The sequence below is a fragment of the Cibotium barometz genome, chromosome 45 (assembly GCF_041138505.1).
Source record: "Cibotium barometz isolate CiBa-2024 chromosome 45, ASM4113850v1, whole genome shotgun sequence".
In the NCBI taxonomy this organism is placed as follows: domain Eukaryota; kingdom Viridiplantae; phylum Streptophyta; class Polypodiopsida; order Cyatheales; family Cibotiaceae; genus Cibotium; species Cibotium barometz.
The window spans coordinates 47,717,679-47,740,078 of NC_141090.1; the positions used below are offsets into that span (position 1 = coordinate 47,717,679).

Sequence of the window (22,400 nt, forward strand, 5' to 3'; positions counted from 1 at the left end):
CGGGCAACACGTGGGTAGCTCCGGGGCTACTTGTTGAGTTACAATCCTATAGGAGCACCACCCCTTCAGCGTGTGATGTCGAGTGCTAATTGTCCTACAGATATGGTGACTAATCTACTCTTTATTAAACACAACTTACTCCCTCTCCACGTGGCCAAATGAGAGGGAGAAAAGGGGCCGAGGACAAAGGGGGATTTTTAGATTTTTGAGATTTGAAATAAAGGTATAATTTTTCACACTTGCGGCTTGGGTCACTCTTAGGTTCATGTTTGGCCTGGCCGCCTACTTGTTGCTACTAAGTGGAGCAAGTAAAAGCCCTGATTTTGGGTTTCAAATCAGCTAAGTTTACGGTCGAAACATGGTGACATAAGGCTGAAGCAGGCAAGGGTTTTATTCCACATCAATTACATGGTACAATGTTTGAGGCTGGTTCCCATGAACCAATTGCCCTCTTGACAAACAAGCACAGCTCTTCCGCCACACCCTCTCAAGAGACAGTCACCTCTTGGATGCTCCCTTGTGACTAGTAGATGGTATGAATGTATTGCCTGTGCACTAATGTGGGCAGCATGTACTTAGAGGATAAATTTAATATCGTATGGATCCCTTATGATCCTTGGATCCATCCGGAAATCTTGTATAATGCCATGGCAACATAAGAGACTTGCAAGCACCTCTTGGATGCTCTCTTGTGATTAGTACATGGTGTGATATTGCCTGTGCACTAATGTGCGTAGCATGTACTGAAGAGGATAAATTTAATATCCTATGGATCACTTATGATCCTTGAATCCATCAGGAAATCCTGTGTACTGCCATGGCAATATAAGAGACTTGCAAGCACGTGTTAGCCATTTCATGCATGGAACTATAGACATTAATAATCTGATTATTGTCCAAGCTAAAGGCCAGTTAAAGGGACTAGCTTATTAGACCTAAACCCATGGTTTGCTTGATAGCTATGGTTAACTACCTTTAAGTAAACATGAGTAAACCAGTGGTTAAGAATATGAATAACCTGATTACATGTTAAAAACAATTACATTATCAAGAGTAAGTATCAAGTTACATAATTTGTAGCACACAATCTTGCAAGACTCTTTCTAAATAAGAAGTATCCTGCCAGCTTCTAATGTTGATCCCCAGAGTTGGAACACGTGAGCCTTCGTATATTCTGTTTTTCATATCTTTAGTCGCCTGAATGCAAAAGAAGTGTTTGGAGAGGAGGGGGGCGGGGGGGGAGGGATTACCTTACTCAGCTCCTTTTTTGTTAGTATGTGGTAATGCCTTTGCCAGATTCTTTGAAGTGCCATTGTTGCAGCTAGGAGGCCATAAGCAATTCCTAAAATGGCAAAAATGACCACAAATATGACAAGAAGTGCACCACAAGCCTCCATGGATGCAGGGAAGCAATCCAATATCCCCCAGCCGTAACAACAATGTCGGCACCCAGCCATGCAAGGGTCGCTGCGATTTATCGATGAGCAATGTACCACCAAACCGCCAATGCCTATTATGACAAAGAACATGAAAACTCCTGCAAAACCACACAACCTTCCCACAATTATATAGATATGAGGGCCATTCAAATTAGCCTTAATCTCAAAACAAATACAAGAGCCAAAAACAAATGGCGTACCTGCACAGTAGTAGAAAGGAACAGGATGTACAGACAGCACTCTGTCCCAACCGTCATTAAAAGAATTTCGAAATTGCCCATTTGAATCCAGTAGATATGTAAGTCCACCAAAGGCAGCAATTGTCTGTTCGCCAGGTTCAAAGATAAACAACACATGAACTTAACTAAGTTTGAAGAATAGTCACAACCTCTATCTGACACTTACCGCTTGTACCGCAAGAAAAACGAGGAGGATATCGCGTGCAACAAAGAATCTGAATTTCAATTTACGCCAAGAATAGTCCTCTGGGACATGGGGTCTTAGATGGAACTGTGCTTTGCATGTTGTGCAATGTGAAAAGGCAAAGCCCTCCTGAGAAAACACAACCACCACCAGCATAATGCTCGTAGTGAGATTCTTAAAGATATCAGTTATACAAAGTTGATGATGATTCCTTTTTGGTTGAAAGCATCCAATTGAACACATGTTGGCTAGTGCACTCCTGCAATGTGCAACTGACCTAAAAGTAAAAATAGCCGAGCCACTCCCACATGCATCCCTTCTATCTCCTCCTGAAGTAGGCTCATCAAACTGCTACTTCATGCTTGCTGGATCGGTGTTGGCACAATAGCCGTTAAGGTGAATCTCTTCCTGAGAGAGGCATGACTTTCACTCCTCCAGTTCATACCCTTTATGGCCTTAACAACTCCTTGTTTGGGATTATCCTTGCCCTTGATAGGTCTGTTGATGACTTCTTTGCTTGGAAGCCAATCAACCTGCCTCAGGCAACAAACTGCATGCTTGTGACCATCTGAATGCAAAGGTGGCTTCAGACCATCTAAAGCCCAAAGCATCAACAAAGGCTTGTCGCAACAAGCAATGTACTGAGATTCCCATTGCTTTTTCAGCTTCTGCCGGTAGTTCAATGGAATGACCTTTGCAGAATGCCCTTGTGGCAACCATCCCAAGTTGGCAATATGTCACCAATCCCTAATTTTGTAGAGCTTCTTATGTTAATTTTGGGCATGTGTATGGATCTTGTGGCAGCGTATGCCACTTGGAGGCCAACGACATGACAGGATTATTTTTGGAATCTGTGTTCTATACAAACATTGTAGTGTTGGGGTCCAGATTCATGGTCTATATGGGTGCTTGTGCCATAGAGCCAATATTTATTCATGGTCTGTACAAGTGTTTCTACCTGGGGCCTGTACATATCTTTGGTCTGGATAGGTATTTATACCTGAGGCCTGTAATGGATTTTTCAAGTACAAATGAGTTAATGGGGAATTTTTTCCAATCTTCAATGCATGCATGTGCATGAATGATTTTATTTAACTTTGTGTGACTTGTTTTGACTATATGGACAATGCTTGGTTTTACTGCCCGTGCTGTCCATGGGGCCGGGGACACCTAGGTACCCCTGTGGACACGTGTGTTGCACACCTGTTTGAGACTAATAGGTGGTCGTATCGGCTTTGCAGGTGGTAAGTGTATTTTCTAGTTTTAATTTATTATTTTAAGTCATGTTACTAAGGTTCATGAAGACACATTCACACACCGGCGGGGTTGGAGATGTCCCAGGACAAGACGAAATCACCCTGTTGGGTGGGGACTACCATCTGGAAGGGGCATAGGACACAGGCACCCAGATTGTGCGTGGAATTATCAAGTTTGGGCCATTTAAGAGAGAAAAAGCACTTATAAGTGACTTTCAGCTATTTTGGGCAGTTTTATTAAAAAAAGAGCTCTATCTTCAGTGAAAAAGCAAATCACGACTCATCACGCGGAGTATTTCAGGATAGCAGGGCTCGCAAAAATACCTCGATTTGCCAACCAGTTGATCCTGGCCCTTTTCCGCCAGGCATCCTACTGTTTTACCCCCCTTCTGAAGCTGTTCATGCAGTCAGAATCTTCATCAGAGCTTTGTATTTGCTGTTGGGTCATCCTTGCTTGCTGTTTTTGTTGGTTGCTGGAACTATTATGCTTTCTGGGACTTCTCTACAGAGCTGATCGCTTGCTGATTTTCTGGTCATAACAGCCGTTTGGCATGTTTTCTCGTGTTCTATCTCTCTTCCACACATAGGCGTAGAGACTAGTCGGTGCGTCTAGCTAGTTAGCTCAACTCATGGCTCGGTGGGGACAGCCAAGTCCCCACGGCTGTCATGGTTGGGTGGTGAGTCAAGCCTGCACCCCCTTCACAGTTTATGGCTTTGTTTTGTAGTTTTTGGGTCTTGTTGCAGGTTTGTCCTATGGGGTGACCTTGGGGTTTGACAGTGGTATTAGAGCCAACCATAGTAACATAAAAACCCGTTTATGCCCTCTCGAAACGTTTCTGGCACGAAACGTTTCGAAACAAAACGAAACCTACCCATCGAAATGGTGTTTCACCCAAATGTAAAGTGAGGTCAGAAAAACGGGCGGGAGGTTTTTTTTTTGCAAATGCGATTTTTGCCGTCGTTTCCATCTTTGTTTGCTGCCCATTTGCCACTTCATTCATCCGACACTTATTCTCGGCCCCAACCTATTGCTCTGCCTCTTCTCCTCGTCCACTCCTCCTTTTCGCTCCTTCACTTCTTCTCCTCCATGCCTCCTCTTCCTCTTTCTCTCTTCTCCTCCATGGTCCACCCCTCCTCTTTCTCTCCTTTTCTTGTCTTCCAACTTTCTCTCCTTTTCTTCTCACCTCCTTCCCTTTTCTTCGCACCTTCCTCTTCCCTTCCAACTTGTTTCTTTCCTCCTCTTTTTCTCTCCTTTTCTTGCCCAAATTTTGGAAATACCAAAAACCTACTTCCAAAATCATGAATTTCATACCCACTAGTCCCAAAAAATGCATCTTCATCTTTTTGTTGGCTATGTTATAAATTTGGTATGTGTATATAAGAAGCGTCATTTCGAAACCTTTGTGTTTCGTCCAAAACAGACGAAACCAAACCAAACCAAACCTTCGAAACGACGAAACGGCGAAACGTTTCATGTTACTATGGAGCCAACCCTAATGCAAGAAGCTGAAAGGTATGTGTGGTCATGCATCAAATCTTACAAGAGACCCGAGTATGCTTCTCATCGTTCTCTTCCTATGAATCGTTGCTTTTGCTATCAAGTCGTTGCTCTTTGTTGCTTTTGCTATCAAGTCGTTGCTCTCTGTTGCATGGAGATTGTCGTTGGCGTAGGGAAAAAAGCATGTCTAGTCGTGTGAGAGGGGGGAGAAGAGATTGCGGTGGTTTGTGTGTGGAGTGACCCCTCTTTTGAAGAGTCTCATGCTTGGCCATGCTGGCTACCCTAGGGGCAGGTGGCTGTACAGAGGTCGCAGTAGGCCGTACAAGCCACATGGCAGTCGTACAACGCTGTACAGGCTTGTGCACAGGTACAACATGTTGGGTGTTGGACTCACACACTCACACACACAAACCTGCACATTAGGTTTAGGTGCAAGGTTGAGAAGCTCACACACAGAAAATGAGAGAGAGAGAGAGAGAGAGAGAGAGAGAGCCAAAAGTGTGGTATCCACAAAATGCAAGTCAACCCTTGCATGTGTGCCACATCCATATAATATAGAAGTACAAAATATTATATGTTAGAGTGTCCTTTCACACTTGATGTCCAAGGGGAAAAACCACATGGGAAAAAGTGCCCTTGCTTAAGCCCTGTTCACACATAGCACTACCATAAGTGAGCATATGCCTACAAATCCCCCCTGTAGTGGAAGTGTGAACCTGTACAAGGTAGCAGATCGCTCTCTGTATGAGAGTAAGCCCAAAGCTTTGCGGAAAGCTTCAAACTTTTCTCGAGGTAAAGCCTTTGTGAATAGATCTGCAACATTATCCTGTGTAGGGCAATAAGATAAACTGATCTCCCCTGCATGTAGCCTCTCTCTGACATAGTGATAATGAATCTCTATGTGCTTGGTACGTGCATGAAATACTGGATTTCGTGCCACGGCCATAGCACTCTGGCTATCAGTGAGAATGGTGGTGGGTGTCTGCTGACACTCACGAAGATCAGCCAATAGTCTCCTCAACCATACACAATCTACTGTAGCTGTAAAGACTGCACACACACAAACCTGCACATTAGGGTTAGGTGCAAGGTTGAGAAGCTCACACACAGAAAATGAGAGAGAGAGAGAGAGAGAGAGAGAGAAATGAAATGAAATGAAATGAAATGATATATTAACGTCTTCAAAAGGCCAAAATGACCTATGAGACCAAAAAGGTTACAACAATTGGTGGATCTGATACAATGTCTGTGTAAGGAAAGCTAAAAACAACTAAACAACTAACTGAAACTGAAACAACTATGAGGAAAAGTACGGTACCAGGAACGCCTAATGGATAACATCTAGGAGGAAAACTCCAGCAACAAAGGTAAGCATCATACACATCACTATCCAAAGATGTCTCTCATCGGTCGATGGCGGATATCCTCAATGTCCTCCATGGTGAGTACTCTGACTGGACGTCTCCCATGCCGTGCTAGTATGATCCTGATCCTTTGTTGTAGTCTCCGCCGGTGTCGAGATGGGCCTCTCATCTTGGGGCGCCTGGACCGCCCCAACTCTATAGCCCGATCAATCAGTGTACCTCTGGTGCGGCTGTACTCTGGGGCTAGCTGCAATGCCTGCTGACCTGACTGCTCAATCTCTGGTCGAAAGAAGTCTGTAATCTGCCTCTGTAGGTGTCTCTCCCTCTCTGATCCCCTCCCTCTCAGGAGACCCTCTCTATGTCTACGCAGCTCCAGCAAGTACAATCCGAGGCATCTCTGATCCTGGTATCTCATGACTCTAGAAAGTGGTCCAAAGCCCTCTCTGAACAGGCAGTGAAAACGGCCTCGTATCTCATAATATACTGGACAGTGACATATGTAATGTAACTCTGTCTCTGGCTCCATCTGGCATAGCTGACAAATCCTGGCCTCAGCTGGTACTCCTCTGAATCTGCCAGTCTCAATCTCTAGCTGGTGTGAGGATGTGCGCATCTGACCAATAGCACACCGTACCCCATGAGAAAGATGAGTATCCATGTAGCTGGGTCTAATCACAAACCCATCCTCCGTGAGCTGGAGAAGATGATCTCTATAGAAAGCCATCTTCGTACCAAGCTCGTGTGTCGGCTGTATCCATGTCCTCCTAGTGTCCAGCTGAGTCAAGTCTTGCCTGATAAGTCTGGTAATCTCTGCCCGTGTGAGAGAGAGGGAGGGTGCATCCAGGGAGTACTGAAATGGAGGTAGCCTGTCCATACTAAAGCCATGCAGTTGGAACCAAGCTGTCATCTGTGCATACCAACATGATCCGTCTCCCTGTGATGCCAACTGTCGTGAAGACTCCAGGGCTAAGCGAGCATATCTGTCTCTAGGGAGAGCCCAAGTGCTATGTATAAAGGAGACTGATCGAGTGAGTGCCTCTACTACCAATGGGGGGGCAGCCATCTCTGCACGGATAATATCATGTGGTACGGAGGCCTTGGCCCTAATCATCCCGGAAATCATAGAAACCAAGGACCTCTCCATACGTCTCCATCCATCAGTGCTACCAGCTCGGCTGTGGTGATCCACTGAGGGTCCCCATATCTCCACTCCATACAGCATGGCTGAAGTGACCAAAGTGTCAAAGAGCCACAGCTTTGTTCGAGGTTCCTGAAACTGAACCTGCGAACACATCCTCTCTAGTCTCCCCAATGCTGCATAAGCTCTGGTCAATCTGGTTTCCGCTGCTCTCCTCAAGGAAAATAGTGGGCCACTAAAAACCACACCAAGGTAAGTATATGCATCTGTATACTCCACTGTCTCCTGACCATATGTAAAGGTGGGCATTGACCTCCTAACCCACTGTGCTGTGGTGTTAAACACCATCACCTTGGTTTTACCAAGGTTAACAGACAATCCACTGTCCTCTGCAAACATGTGCAATGCATCCAAATGACGCTGCATCCCCTCTGGAGAATCTGAGATCAGCACAATATCATCAGCATACAATAACAGCGGAATCCATGTCCCTGCTAGCTGTGCTCCTCTGTCACCCTCCCGCTCTACATAGTCTAAAACCTCATCCACATACATCCCAAATAAGGTAGGGGAAAGGGGGCAGCCCTGTTTCACCCCAATAGTGGAGTGAACCATCTCAGATATACCCTGGGTAGTACGTACCTGCCCCACAACTGTCCTGTATAAAGCCATGATTCCCCAAATCAGCTCTGTGGGCACTCCCATCTCCTGTAGTCTGCGCATCAGTCTGGCTCTCGGTACTGTGTCAAAAGCTTTGCGGAAATCCACAAAGCAACAATAAATCCTCCTGCCATATAATCTGCCCTCCTCAATAATAGCTCTGAGTGTCAAGATATGGTCAAGAGTGGAGAAACCTCTCCTGAACCCTGCCTGCCCTGATGCACGTATGCCCTCTCTCTCTGCCCATCTACTCAACTCCTGCTCAAGAATAGATGCATATAATCTAGCCAATGTGTGACCAATCATGATGGTACCATAATTCCCAGGAAGCATGGGATCCCCTGACTTGAAGATAGGCACAATCGTGGACATATTCCAAGTCTCAGGAAAACCCTCACACATGGCTCGGTTAAACATCATAGCAATAAGCTCTGCAAGCATATCTCTGGCATGAATAAAGTGCTCTGCTACCAAACCATCATGATCATATGCTCTCCCAGTCCTCATCCTGTCAATAGCTTTCCTTACCATCTCAGCAGTAAAGAAAGCACACGTCTCTGGGCATGGCTCCGATGGGTCTGGCAGGGGCGGCTGTCCTGGTGCTGTGTACAGGGATGCTGCATACTCACCCCAAATCTCTGTGGAGGTAATGGCTGGTGATGGTGAATGCTCATGGAATAGTCTCCATGCCTCGCCTGAGTCCTGACTCATAAACAACTGGTACAAATCCCTCTCTAACTGAGCAAGATAAGCCCTCTTCTTCCGTTGCACTAGGTGCCGGAAGGTAATCCGTGACTGTCTGTGAGTGGTAACACCCATGAGCACCTCTCTCTGTAATCTGATCCTCATCTCTCTGCACTCCTCATCATACCAACTGTTCTGGGGCATGTTCCCAGATTGTCTCCGTGTAGGCTGACTATGGGGATATGCCTCTGATGCTGCAGCATGAAGCGTCTCTATCAATATCTGAGTGAGCTCATCTAATGGCCGTCCCGGCTCCTCGGCACATAGGCGTCTGTATATCTCATCCGTGTATACGGTGTCAGTCTCCCTCGTAAAGGTATAACGAGTGTGTGTGGAGACCTGTCCCAATGGAGCGGTGCTGAACTGAAATGTGAGAGTGAAGGACAAGATAGCATGATCCACTGCTATTCCAACCGGCCTAGTGCCTACCATAAAATCCTGAAAAGAGGGAATGAGACTGGGCTGAGCCATAACATAGTCCACTGTACTAGCACCATGCCGATGTGGAAAGCTAGTGAAACCGCCCGATGTTGGGAATCTCTGTAGGCCATTCAGGATGGCCAATCCATGTGCAGTCCCCATGTCTATCAAATACCGCCCATACACTGTATGTTCCTCATCCTGTGAGAGTCTAGATAGGCCCATATCCCTAACATCAAGCTCCCTCAACATCTCCTCTGAGGTATCATAAAATACTGTCTGGCTATGGGCGGTCCTGGCATTGAAGTCTCCCAAGAGAATGATGTCACCATCCCTGGAGAACTCCCAAATGTCATCATCCAAAATAGAAAAGGGAGACTGCCCGCTAGGTGATGCATACACTGATGTACTAGGAGCAAAATAGCATATAGCAATGTAGAGATATCTGCCGGTCTCTGCCCTCAGTCTAACCCACATGTACCTAGCCTGCTCATCTCTGCGGACTATATGTATCAGTGGCTGTAGCTCCTCTCTAAACAATACTGCCACTCCTCCTGAGCCCCGTCCTCTATGCTCTGAACGAGTCTCCTGTCTACAAGCTGTCTCCCATCGGTATCCACTAACATGTGGCATGGACTGTCCAGGAGCCTGATGCGTCTCACAGTAGAAGATGATGTCCCTCCCAGTGAAACTATCCTCAAAAGCCCCTACATCAAGGCGTAGAGATCCATTACAATTCCAAGTAGCAACTTTGAGTGTAGTCCCATAGGTCTCGCGCCGTCATGAAGAGCGCCTCTCCATAATCACCACTCTACCATCTCTATAGAAGGCGACTTTCCCTTTCTCTCGGGCTGCCCTTATCTCGGGCATAACTTCTTTCATGTGGGCAAGTTGCGAGAGTGTGAGGTCATCTCCAAGAAATATTCCCGTTTGCTTGAGTGTAGGACGTCTCTTCAAGAAGTCCTTCTTGGCTTCCATGGAGGGGAAACGAATGATAAGTGCTCTCTCCTTAGAAGAAGATTCGCCACTACCTTCCCTCTTCTTTCCCACTCTCCATGCCTTTGTGTGCGTGGCTTCAATGCCCATCATAGAGAAGAGCTCCTTGGTTTCCCCTTCCGCATTATCACGGTCTTTTAGACCGGACACTCGTACATGTAAGGCCCGGGTCTTCCTCCTTTGCTCCTCTTCAAGGGTCATGTTGATGATGGTGGGAGTGGGGATGGGTGGCGATTCTTTACCTTTCCCTTTCTTGGCGACCTCGATCCATTTCTCGGCCTCGTCCATCTTCTTTTGTGTCTTTGTGATCACCTCCACCCATGAAGATGTCTTCTCTTTATGTTGCTCCTCCTCCTCTCGAATGATCCTCATTTGTTCCTTGATGGTATTCAGCTCTTCAATCAAGGAGGGCTGAAATTCTCCATCCTCAAGCTTGCTTTTTGAAGTGGCTTCCAACTCCTTTTTGAGGGCTGAGATTTCAGCCGCTTGACTTTTAGCATGCAGTTTGGCCTCCACTAGTTCCTCCTTTAAGGCTGAAATCTCAGCCTCTTGCTTGGAAGATCTCTCTTCGAGCTCCTGGATTTTGTCAAATCCCTTCTCGAGTTTGGAGAGGCGGTTTATGATTGCGGTAACGGAAGAGTCAACCATCTTCTTGTTTTCTTTGATAATTGTGCCGAGCTTGTCTTCTACCTTCACGAGCTCCTCTTTAAACCCGGTCTTGGCCATGACTTTTTGCAGAACTTCCCACAGCCAATGGACTGAAAATTAATCCATGACAGCAGCACGAAACAGCAGCAAAACAACAGGGAGGGGGGGTCAAGTCATGCAGGGGAAAGGGAAAGAGAGGAGATTCAGCAGAGAGAGAGAGTTATGTTGCTGCCTTGGGGGCCTGACTAAGGGTGGGTGGGGAAAGGGCGCAGAACAGAACAGAACAGCGGGGCTAAGGGTGGGTGGGGAAAGGGCGCAGAACAGAACAGAACAGCGGGGGGGGGGGGGGGGGGCAGGCAGGTAGCGGGAGGGGTGGGCGCAGGCGGAATAGCGAAGAGAGAGAGAAAGGGGGGGGCGCAGGCAGGTAGCAGGACAGCGAAGAGAGAGAGAGAGAGCCAAAAGTGTGGTATCCACAAAATGCAAGTCAACCCTTGCATGTGTGCCACATCCATATAATATAGAAGTACAAAATATTATATGTTAAGAGTGTCCTTTCACACTTGATGTCCAAGGGGAAAAACCACATGGAAAAAAGTGCCCTTGCTTAAGCCCTGTTCACACATAGCACTACCATAAGTGAGCATATGCCTACAAATCCCCCCTGTAGTGGAAGTGTGAACCTGTACAAGGTAGCAGATCACTCTCTGTATGAGAGTAAGCCCAAAGCTTTGCGGAAAGCTTTAAACTTTTCTCGAGGTAAAGCCTTTGTGAATAGATCTGCAACATTATCCTGTGTAGGGCAATAAGATAAACTGATCTCCCCTGCATGTAGCCTCTCTCTGACATAGTGATAATGAATCTCTATGTGCTTGGTACGTGCATGGAATACTGGATTTCGTGCCACGGCCATAGCACTCTGGCTATCAGTGAGAATGGTGGTGGGTGTCTGCTGACACTCACGAAGATCAGCCAATAGTCTCCTCAACCATACACAATCTACTGTAGCTGTAAAGACTGCCCTGTACTCAGCCTCACAAGTAGATGTAGCAACAGTGGGTTGGTTTTTACTCAACCAAGATATGCATGAGCCGCCAAGAAAAAAACAATTCCCACTGGTGGATTGCCTGGTATCGTAATCACCAGCCCAATCTGAATCACTGTATGCATAAAGCTGCAAGCTGCCCCCCCCTGGGATAGAACAAACCAAGATCCAGGGTACCCTTAAGATAACGAAAAATGCGTTTGACTGCTTGCCAATGCTTTGTGCCTGGGCTGTGCATGAATTTGCTCAACAAAGACACCCCAAAAGATATGTTTGGCCTCGTGTTACACAAGTAAATGAGGCATCCCACTGCCTGGCTATAAAGGCCAGCCTCAAAAGGCTCTCCAATATCATGCATAATAAGCCGTACACCTGGTTCTACCGGAGTAGAAATGGGCTTACATTCATCCATGTGAAACCTTTTTAGCAAACTTTTTATGTACTTAGTTTGCTGCATAACAATGCCATCATCTGTATGCATAAACTGTATGCCGAGATAGTAGTGTAAAGGCCCCAAATCTGACATATCAAATTCAGCTTTCAAATCAGCTTTGAAATCTGAAATTTGTGCTTTGCTTGTACCTGTAATGAGCATGTCATCTACATACAAGATGACTATGAGAATATCGGCATCGGTTTTCTTCACATACAACGTGCTTTCTGCTGGACTATTCTCATAACCTTGGCTGGTTAGATGAGCATGTATCTTATCATACCAAGCTCTTGGAGCTTGCTTTAACCCATACAATGCTTTGTGCAACCTGCATACTTTATGTTCCTCACCAGGAACTACAAAACCAATGGGCTGATTTACATATACTTCCTCTTGTAAATCCCCATTTAAGAATGCAGTTTTGATATCCAATTGATGCACTTTCCATCCTTTATGAGCAGCCAATGCAATCACAGATCTTATTGTGGTCATTCTCGAAGTAGGAGCAAAAGTCTCTTCATAATCTATTCCCTTTTTCTGGGAGTAGCCTTTAGCCACAAGTCTTGCTTTGTACCTGTCAATAGTACCATCAGACTTTCTTTTGACTTTGTACACCCACTTTGTGCCAATTACATGCTTGCCTTTAGGCAATTCCACAAGATCCCATGTATTATTCTTCATGATAGAAGAAATTTCAGCTTGCATAGCTTGCAACCAATGCTCATTCTCATGTGCTTCTTCATAAGAAGAAGGCTCTTCTGAATCAAAGAGACCACCCATTGCGAATGCAGACTCCCCACGATGTACATTCAAAGCATGGCTGGAACTAGCCCTTGTTCTACCTGTGAGTGGAGCTGCAAGTTTGCTTTCTTGCAAAGTTTTCAGCAACCATCTTGGCACTGACTTGGCTGTGTCTATGGCTGTTTGCTCTTCCCTGACAAGATCTTCCACTTCTTCCAGAGAAGGGGCCTGAATGGCTGGCTGGTCCACATGTTCTACATGTGGATTTTCTTGTGTAGGGGCTGGCTGATCTGAATCCCCCCTAATTGCAATGGGTAAAAGTCCATCAAACATGTCCTGTATGCCTGTATCATTGCTTTTATACAAGCTGACCATGGGCTGTTCTGAATTTTCAGCAAATACCACATCTCTACTCACAAAAATCCTTCGTGTAGTTGGATTATAAAGACGGTATCCTTTGCTTTCATTGCTGTAGCCCACAAAAATGCATTTAATTGCTTTGTCATCAAGCTTTGTTCGGAGTTGTTCTGGCACATGTGCATATGCCAAACACCCAAATGTACGCATATAATCCACTGTTGGCTTTCGGCTATACCAAGCCTCAAATGGTGTTATGGTTTTCAAAGCTTTTGTTGGACACCTGTTCAACACATGAGTTGCACACATTATAGCTTCCATCCAGAATTTGTGAGGCAACTTTTGTGCTTTCACCATGCATCTTGCCATCTCCATGAGAGATCTATTTTTCCTCTCAGCTACACCATTCTGCTGCGGTGTGTAAGGCACAGTACATTGGTGTTTGATGCCTTTTTCAAGCATATAATCCTTGAATGCATTTGACATGTATTCTCCACCTCTATCTGAGCGAAGTGTTTGGACTTTACATGCACACATATTTTCAGCCATTGCGACAAAGTGTCGAAAGCATGTAAACACATCTTCTTTCGCTTTCAAAGGGTAAGTCCAAGCAAACCTGGAGTAGTCATCAATGAATGTGACAAAGTAAAGATGCCCCCCTATGGATGGTGTCCGCATTGGACCACATACATCACTATGTATGAGCTGTAATTTATTTTCAGCTCTAACAGCTCCATCTTTGGGGAATGGTTTCCGATGCATCTTTCCCAAAATACACCCCTCACATACATGTCTTGGCGGAGACTCAAGAGGCGGCATATTATCAACCATATGATGCTTTTGCAAAAGCATCAAACTCTGAAAATTTACATGCCCAAAACGAGCATGCCATAGCTCTGCATCATGCATAGCAGGAGTGTGGGCAGCCACTGTATTTGCATCATAAGTGCGCTTGTCATAGCTGTCCAGCTTATACAAGCCTTTGTATCGTGTTCAAGAAGTGACTATTTCATAACCCTTTGATGGGTCTTTTACCAAACACTTCCCATCTTCAAATTCAACCTTTAAACCTTGGTCGTTTATGGCTGAGACGGAGAGCAGATTTTTCTTTATTCCTGGAACATACAATACATTTTTTATACATATATTGGCACCATTGGCTGCAATAAGTATGACATTACCAATTCCCTTTACTGGATATGTGGTATGATCTGCACATGATACAGTGCGGCCATTTGAAGCATAAACCAAGTGCTGAAATACATCTTTGCATGAAGTGATGTGGCTCGAAGCACCACTATCAAAATACCATGATGCATTCTGTCTGTCAGATGCAATGCAAGACATATCAGTGTCTGAAGCACCTGGTGTGTCACTAGTGCATGTGACCAAAAAAGTGTACTCTTCCTGGAGTACATTAGCTGATTGCTTTGCTTTGTCATCCGAAGAGTCTGCTACTGCATTGCCTGCTTCTTTCTTTTTCTCTTTTGCAATCCTTTTCCTACATTCACTGATGTAGTGTCCAGGCTTACGGCAGTAGTGACATTTGCCCTTCTTTTTGGGCTTGTTTGCATCCCCTTTGTCAGACTTTTCACCACTAGAAGAGGGCTGTCCATGACCAGCCTTGCTAGACTGTTGTCCCCCATGCTTAAAGCTCTTTGCTTTACCCTTATCCTTGGCTGTAAATGCCTTTTCTCCACCACGGTTGCTCGATATGTTTGCTCTTGTTTGCTCTTCCTGCAAGAGTAAACCCACGAGCTCTTCAAAAGTGACGGGATCACCACCTCCTCTCATCGAGAGGTTGAGAGAGGTGTGAAAGCCCAAGTAGGAAGGCGGTAAAGAATGAAGAGTGTTGGTGACCATCTGTCTGTCTGTCTGGGATAACCTCATCAATGTTGAGCAATTGTTCCTGCAAATCTTTCACTTTGGTGAGATGATCTGCCATGGAGTCACCCTCATCCATAGAAAGAAGATCCAATTGCCTCTTCAAGTAGGCAACTCTTGCCTCGTTGCGTACCTGATACATTGCTTCCAATGTGTCCCATGCAAGCTTCGATGTCTTGCATGAACGAATGTGCGGAATAATAGTCCTTTTCACTGAAAGGGCTATCAATGACATGGCCTGTGCATCTCTAGAGTCCCATCTCTTCTGCTCTTGTGTGGGAGCAGGATCTACATCAGAAGCTCTTTGAGCATCTCCCCTTTGAGGCGTGGCTGGCTGAATGGTATGTGGGCGTGTGTCATCACCACACACGATGCCCCAAAGCCCTTTGGCTACCAGCAAATTACGGATCATAAAACTCCAGAGGGAGTAGTTAGATCCATCCAGCTTGTCCTCCTGGGTGAGCACACCAAATACATCCGTAGCATTTTGTGCCATGTCAACAAAGTATAGCTGCAAGCAAACCAAGCACCAATGTGCACTGCCAGGCAACCAAATGTCCTGCGCAAATGTATGCCTGCAAACCAAAGCAAGTGTAAACCTGCACCAAATTGTCCAATTACACTCAATGTGTATACATACGCGACAAATCGCAGCTGTAATGCCCAATTACATGCTCCAATCAGAAAATCCCCAATTTTTATGCACTCCAATCGCTTCAATGTGCATCTAATTGGCCAATTTTCAGAAAAGCCCCAAATTTCTGCAAATGTAAGAGCTCCAATTTGCCAATTTTGACTTCAATTTTGAAAACCCCCAAATTTCTGCAAATAAGAGAGGTTCAATTTGCTGATTTTGACCTCAATTTCAAAAACCCCCAAATTTCATCTGCAATTTTCTTTTCAATCTGACTTGCACAGTATTCATTGTCTGCAAAATCGGCATATGACCTGCCCTGCAATGGCTGCAGATTTTGTATTTGACCTAGAAATTTTTACAGAAAAATACCTTCAGGCAAGGTGTCGTTGCAGGTGGCTAGTCGTTGCAGGTGGAGACGTTGGAGGGAGTTAAACCAATATGTTGGGTCGAGCAGGCGTGCTGGTGGCAGGCAGGCGAGCAGGCGGAATGTTGAGTAGTCGTGCGAGCCAGAAGCGGGAGACACAAGCGAGTACAGCGTTTTTGAATAGTCGGGAAGGTGCGCCGGCGGCCTTGGACCAGTGCTGGCGCCTGGAGTCGACGATGGAGCAGACTGGCGCTGGCTAGCGAAGAGGTAGGCGGATCGCTAGCGAACGCGAATGGCCTGTAACGGGCGACGGTGAGGTGAGGACGGCAGGTGCGAACGGACGTTGGGACGGCCAGCCTGCAGCCGTCGACGGAATGGGATGGCGATGCCTGTGCTGAGCGTCGACGGGCCTGGGCTGGTGGCACTGACGGGACCACGGCAGCCGTTGAGGGCTGTGACGGCGGAGCGTAGCCTCTGGTCGACCGGATGAAGCGCCGACGGTGCCCAGATACGTGACGGAGCTGGGCGGCGCAGGTGGTGTGACGGAGCGGAGGGGGAGCCTGGGCGGCGGCGGGAGCAGGCGCCGGCTGGAGTTGGCAGAACCGCCCGCGAGCTGGGCGGGGGTGGTGGGCTCCCCACTAGTGCCGCCCGTCTCTGGCGGCCGGACGGTGGAGCAACTGGACGGAACCGACGGACGGAAACACAGCGGCGACGGAATCTGACGGACGGAAAAACGCAAGCAACGGAATTTGGCAGCCTGTGGACGGAATTTTACATAAATTTTTCCAGCAGCAGTTTTCCAAGGCCAGCTCCCAGCTCCCAGCTCCCAGCTCTGATACCAAATGCTGGGTGTTGGACTCACACACTCACACACACAAATCTGCACATTAGGGTTAGGTGCAAGGTTGAGAAGCTCACACACAGAAAATGAGAGAGAGAGAGAGAGAGAGAGAGAGAGAGAGAGAGAGAGAGAGAGAGAGAGCCAAAAGTGTGGTATCCACAAAATGCAAGTCAACCCTTGCATGTGTGCCACATCCATATAATATAGAAGTACAAAATATTATATGTTAGAGTGTCCTTTCACACTTGATGTCCAAGGGGAAAAACCACATGGGAAAAAGTGCCCTTGCTTAAGCCCTGTTTACACATCGCACTACCATAAGTGAGCATATGCCTACACAACATCCACGCACGTGGGGGCCTGGAGTGAGGCTGGACACGCCGTACTTGTTGTACAGAGGCCATACGAGCAGAGCATGCGCAGCTGTACATACGTACGGATAGGAGCGCAGTAAACGCAGCGTCAGACCTGCACGACAGCCTCTGAACAGTCCGTACAGTGTACGTATAGCTGTGCGCAAGAGGGAAAAGCAGCCGACAGTAGTCCAAAAAAAGCGTATATCAGTTTTTTAAAGAAAAAACAAAATGTTTTATAAAAAAGAACTGAGCGTTGGTTTCGCACAAAAAAAAAAGCATGATGTTTTTTTCATATAAAAAGCATAGCATGATTTTTTAAACAAATCTGGACACTGTTTTTTAAAAGGGCATGGGACAGTTTTTTAAAACAAAAAGGGGACTCATATATTTACACACATTCGAAATTTCGAAGAAAAAGCACATGAGTTTTTTGGGAAAAAAAAACTGAAAGTAACTGGTTTTTTTTAGGACTCAATAGCACGCCTTTTTTAAGTATAAAAAGGGGTCTTAGGCTTTAGTTCTCCACAAGCAAAGCTTGAGAGTTCTCTACCGATATTGGAGGTCTTTACTTCTCCGTGGACGGATAGGACACTGCGATACTCCACCCCTACATGCGAGATTTCCCTGGGCAGCAACAGCTTTCCCGGGTTTGACCATGGCCGGTAGAGAGCACACAGTCGTCAGTTGGACAAGATTGTTCAACACGATGACGATCATCAGGTTGATGGGGTGACGGTCGATGACCTTGTCACACAAACCATATTCCTGGATGATATGGTTGTATACAATCATCCTCTGGAGGAGCACGTCAAACATCACCGGTGTGATATGCAGTGGAAGTCTTTGTATTGGAAGATCCTGTCACACAAATCCTCACACCGTCTTCTGTATCCTGAGTTTTTTCAAACTTTAAAGAGATATGAGAGAGAGATATGAGAACTGTACACCAGATTGGGTCCCAATTACCCACTGAAGGGCCCCCTGTCCCGATAACGAGATAGTATTTGCTTTATTTCTTTAGAGAGAATGATTGTGGACTGTAGATAAGCCAAACGCAAGATCTCGGAGGATCGGAGATTGGCTGAACTGTACACGGCTGTAGAAACACCACGATGAACTGATCTCGAGCCTATGCACTCTTCCCAAGGGCATGAGGAAGGGCTGCACACCTGAGGCTGAGAAAAGAAGATGGTGGACTGTTCTAAGCTATGTTAGAATGCTGTAAATGCTTATGAATGCTTGGTTACCTTCACCAGAGGGCTGTAGCATGTATGGATGCATATAGGCGGAGGAACTGCTGTAGGACTGAAACGCATGAAAGGGGCTACTGGAAGCCTGCAAACCTAGGACTGAATAGCTGAATTCTGGCGTGGAACTGAGACTGGACTGAAACGCTTGCTGAATTCTGATGCTGGACAGAAAACGCAGAACTGAAAGTGCTGCAGATCTGTAAACGCAGGCTGACTGTAGGCGGCTGATTCACATGCAGAAAATGCAGGTCTTCTTGCTGATTCAGGGGCTGATCTGATGCGCTTATGGCTGTAGGGCTGATCTGATGCGCTTATGGCTGTAGGGCTGCTGAAGATGCATGCGTTGGAGAACCAAGGTAGGCTGAAGCAAACTCAAGCTCTCCAAGGGCTGGATGAGACTAGTCTAGTACTGAAGGCAAGGAAACTCCTAGGGCTAAGGAGGAAAGCTCTTAGCACACTGAAGACTGAATGAGAAACTAAGCCCTATGCAAGCCTATTTATACTAACCAGAGGCTGGTCAAGTTGGCTGGTCATTTATTTAATAAATGTACAATGGGGTCACGGCGTACGACAATTATCATCCTACTGGGTTCTAATACTATACAACTGTTGCACTTCTGATGATGTGACGTTCCCTCCTGCTTAGCTTGGCAGCAGGTTCATGGCTTCCAAGTAGTCCGCCAATAACTGGGGGAACTCCTGGAAGAACTCCTTGTCGAGCCATACGGCTTCGTGGGTGCCTCGATCTCGGAATTTCGTATAAAATTGACGTATCCGTCGACCGAAACCATGCTTCCATCGATGAAGAAGGATCTGCTCAGGCTCAATAACTTCTGCTTCGTCTACCACGTCTAGCTGCTGTTCATCTGAAACATCAAACACTTATGGACCAACATATGGTTTTAGCCAAGAAACATGAAAAACATCATGCATTGTCCAACTAGTAGGCAACTTTAACTTCATGGAGACATCACTTAACTTCTTAACTATTGGAAAAGGGCCAAAACTACGGAATGAAAGCTTGGGACAACGTTTGCCCACTTGTTTCAATCTCTGTTTCATGATACGCAAATAGACCCAATCCCCTTGAAGTGGACATCTAGTCTAGACTTATTTGCCTGTCTGCTATATGCTTCCTGAGCTTTGGTCAAGCGGTCCTTGACTGACTCAATGATCTCAGAAAATGCTTCCGTGGTTTTATTAGCCTCTAAATATGGAGACACCATTCTCGTCAAAAGAGAAGAAAAACGGCGACCAAAGGCTGCTTCATATGGAGTCCGTCCGACACTGGATGAATGAGTGTCGTTCAAGATAGCTTGGACCAAAGGAAGATAATGTTCCCATTTGGATTGCTGGTCATGACAGTATGACTTGAGAACATCAAAGGCCAACTGGTTATAAATTTCTGTCTGGGGATGGAATGCACTAGACAACTGCAACTTAGTTCCGAAGTTTTCAAATAATGCCCTCTAGAAATGCGAGGTAAACTTGGAATCTCTATCTGATGTTATGGTGCTAGGCAAACCACAAATTGGATACCAATGCTTGAGAAACAGACGGGCTACGTCCTCGGCTGTGGCCGTATGCTTGCATGGGATAAGCATGCAGAATTTACTAAAGCGATCCACAATGGTAAAACACTGGGTGTTACGGGATCCGGTGGATGCTGGTAGAGGCCCTACGAAGTCCATAGATATGTCGATGAAAGGTCCGTCGGGGATAGGCAAAGGTTGAAGTAAACCTGTCTTCTTTGTATGGGGAACCTTGACTTTTTGACAAATCTTACAAGCTTGTACATGTGCATAGACATCACGCCTCATCTTTGGCCAATAAAAGGACCGTTCTAATTTCTCGAGGGTACTGTTGATACCCCTATGTCCTCCAACTAAGGAGTCATGGGCATCGTGGAGAAGAGCGGAACGCTTTTCCCGAGTAACACAGAGACGGTTCTTGTAGAACAACCAACCGTTCTGTACTGAATAGTGGCCAGGCTCAGAATTGAGGGCCAAACTGTACTGAGTACCAAACTCAGGGGAGTCGACATATTGGTCTTTCATACTATCCAAGTCCTTCCCCATGATTTTGAGAATGGTAGATTCTTGGACTGCCTGGATGCTGGACTTTCAACTGAGAGCATCTCCTACTGGGTTATGCTTACCAGGGATGTATTCAATCATACCTCCGAATTGTTGGAAGATTTGACTCCACCTGGCCTATCGATCACTCCACTGGGCACTTGGCATAGTCTGAAGCCACTTAAGTGCTTGGTGGTCTGTTTTCACTGTGAAAGCCTGTCCATAAAGAAAAGGCTTCCAATGTTTGAGCGCTGTGATCACACCCAAAAGCTCTTTGTCATATACCGAATAATTCTTTTCGGCGACATCCAACTTTCTACTATAATATGTCACGGGTCTATTGTCCTGCTGGAGGACTGCACCTATGGCTACATTGCTGGCATCGGTGATGACCTCAAAAGGTTCGTCCCATGATGCTAACTTTAATACAGGTGCTTCTGAGGCAGCTTTTTGGAGTGCACGGAATGCATCAAGTGCCTTACCTGTAACTGAGACTTTTTGCTTGCAAGTCTTCACCCCCTTGAGCAAGTCGGTAAGAGGTGCTGCAAGGTTGGAAAACTGATGGACATGGGTACTATAGGCCTGACAAAGACCTACGAAAGAACGGATTTCTTGGGCGGTCTTAGGAATGTCCCAATCTAAGATCTCCTCAACCTTTGATGGGTCCAGTCTAATCCCATCGGAACCGATGATGTAGCCCAAATACTGAACTTCCTTAACACCAAAGACAGACTTTTTGGCGTTTATGTAGAGCTGATTATCTCGCAAAAGTTGCAAGACTTTCTCCACATCTTTCTCATGCTGCTCCGCAGTGGCTGAGAAGACTAGTATGTCATCAAGGAATATGAAAACACACTTCCCAATGTGGACTGCGAAAATCCTAGACATCATCTTATTGAACGTTGCGGGTGCATTTGTAAGCCCAAAAGGCATGACTACGAACTCGTAGTGACTACGCTCTGTCCGAAAAGCTGTTTTTGGAATGTCAGCTTCAAAAATGCGGACCTGATGGTAACCACTCTTGAGGTTCATCTTAGTGAAAAACTTAGCACCGTCTAAACGCTCCAAAATGTACTCTATCTTGGGCATAGGAAACTTATTCTTGATAGTGAGTTTATTTAATGCCCTGTAGTCTACAGAAAGGCGTGCAAACTTGTCCTTCTTTTAGACAAATAGGATAGGTGCAGCAAATGGGGAGGAAGAAGACCGAATGAATCCGGCTCGGAGAAGCTCAGATAACTGCTTTTCTAACTCGCCCTCTAAAGTCTTGGAAAGACGATAGGGAAACCTACTAGGAGGATCTAATCCAGGGACCAAATCAATGTGATGGTCCTCAGGACGAGAGGGTGGGAGACTGGGCGGGAGATCGTCCCTAAGCATAATGTCCTGGTGTCTGGATAGGAGGTCTGCTAATTAACTGAGGGACTGAAGATGTAACGGATGCTACTAATGAGGGAGGGGCTGTTTGAGCACGAACATAAAGGAGTGCTCCTTCTGCTCCCTTGCGGATAGCTCGTCTGGCCTGGAGATGCGAAATCAATGGGATGCCAAGAATGCTTCTATCCCCTCGAATCATGACACGCTCAAGAAAACCTTTACAAATAGTAAAAGTGTCCTGCCCCCAATCGGGAATAGGCTCATACTGACGGAACCACTGAATTCCTAAGATCATGTCACACCCCAACAGAGGTGAGACAATGAAATCTCGTTGAAATGAGGCCTTCTGAACTTCAAAGGCAAATTGTTGTGCCTTCTGGGAAATGTGGGTGCGAAGACCAGGTGTAAACCCGTCCACATCCAAATGATATGGGACTAAGGTACAGCTCATGTTGGT

General features: G+C 46.1%; 1 protein-coding gene across 2 annotated transcripts in view; it reads right to left on the reverse strand.

The window, feature by feature from the left end:
• The window catches only part of LOC147612834 (uncharacterized), an 83,781-nt gene that overhangs the window by 17,034 nt on the left and 44,347 nt on the right, over positions 1–22,400 (reverse strand). The window contains exons 3-5 of one of the 2 annotated variants that reach the window (XM_086783478.1): positions 1,845–1,991; positions 1,640–1,763; positions 1,251–1,537 (exon numbers count right to left, since the gene is read on the reverse strand). In XM_086783478.1, coding sequence (XP_086639604.1) covers positions 1,251–1,537; positions 1,640–1,763; positions 1,845–1,991 — 558 coding nt within the window. The remainder of the gene's footprint in view (positions 1–1,250; positions 1,538–1,639; positions 1,764–1,844; positions 1,992–22,400) is intronic. The other variant, XM_086783479.1, reaches the window with a different exon arrangement.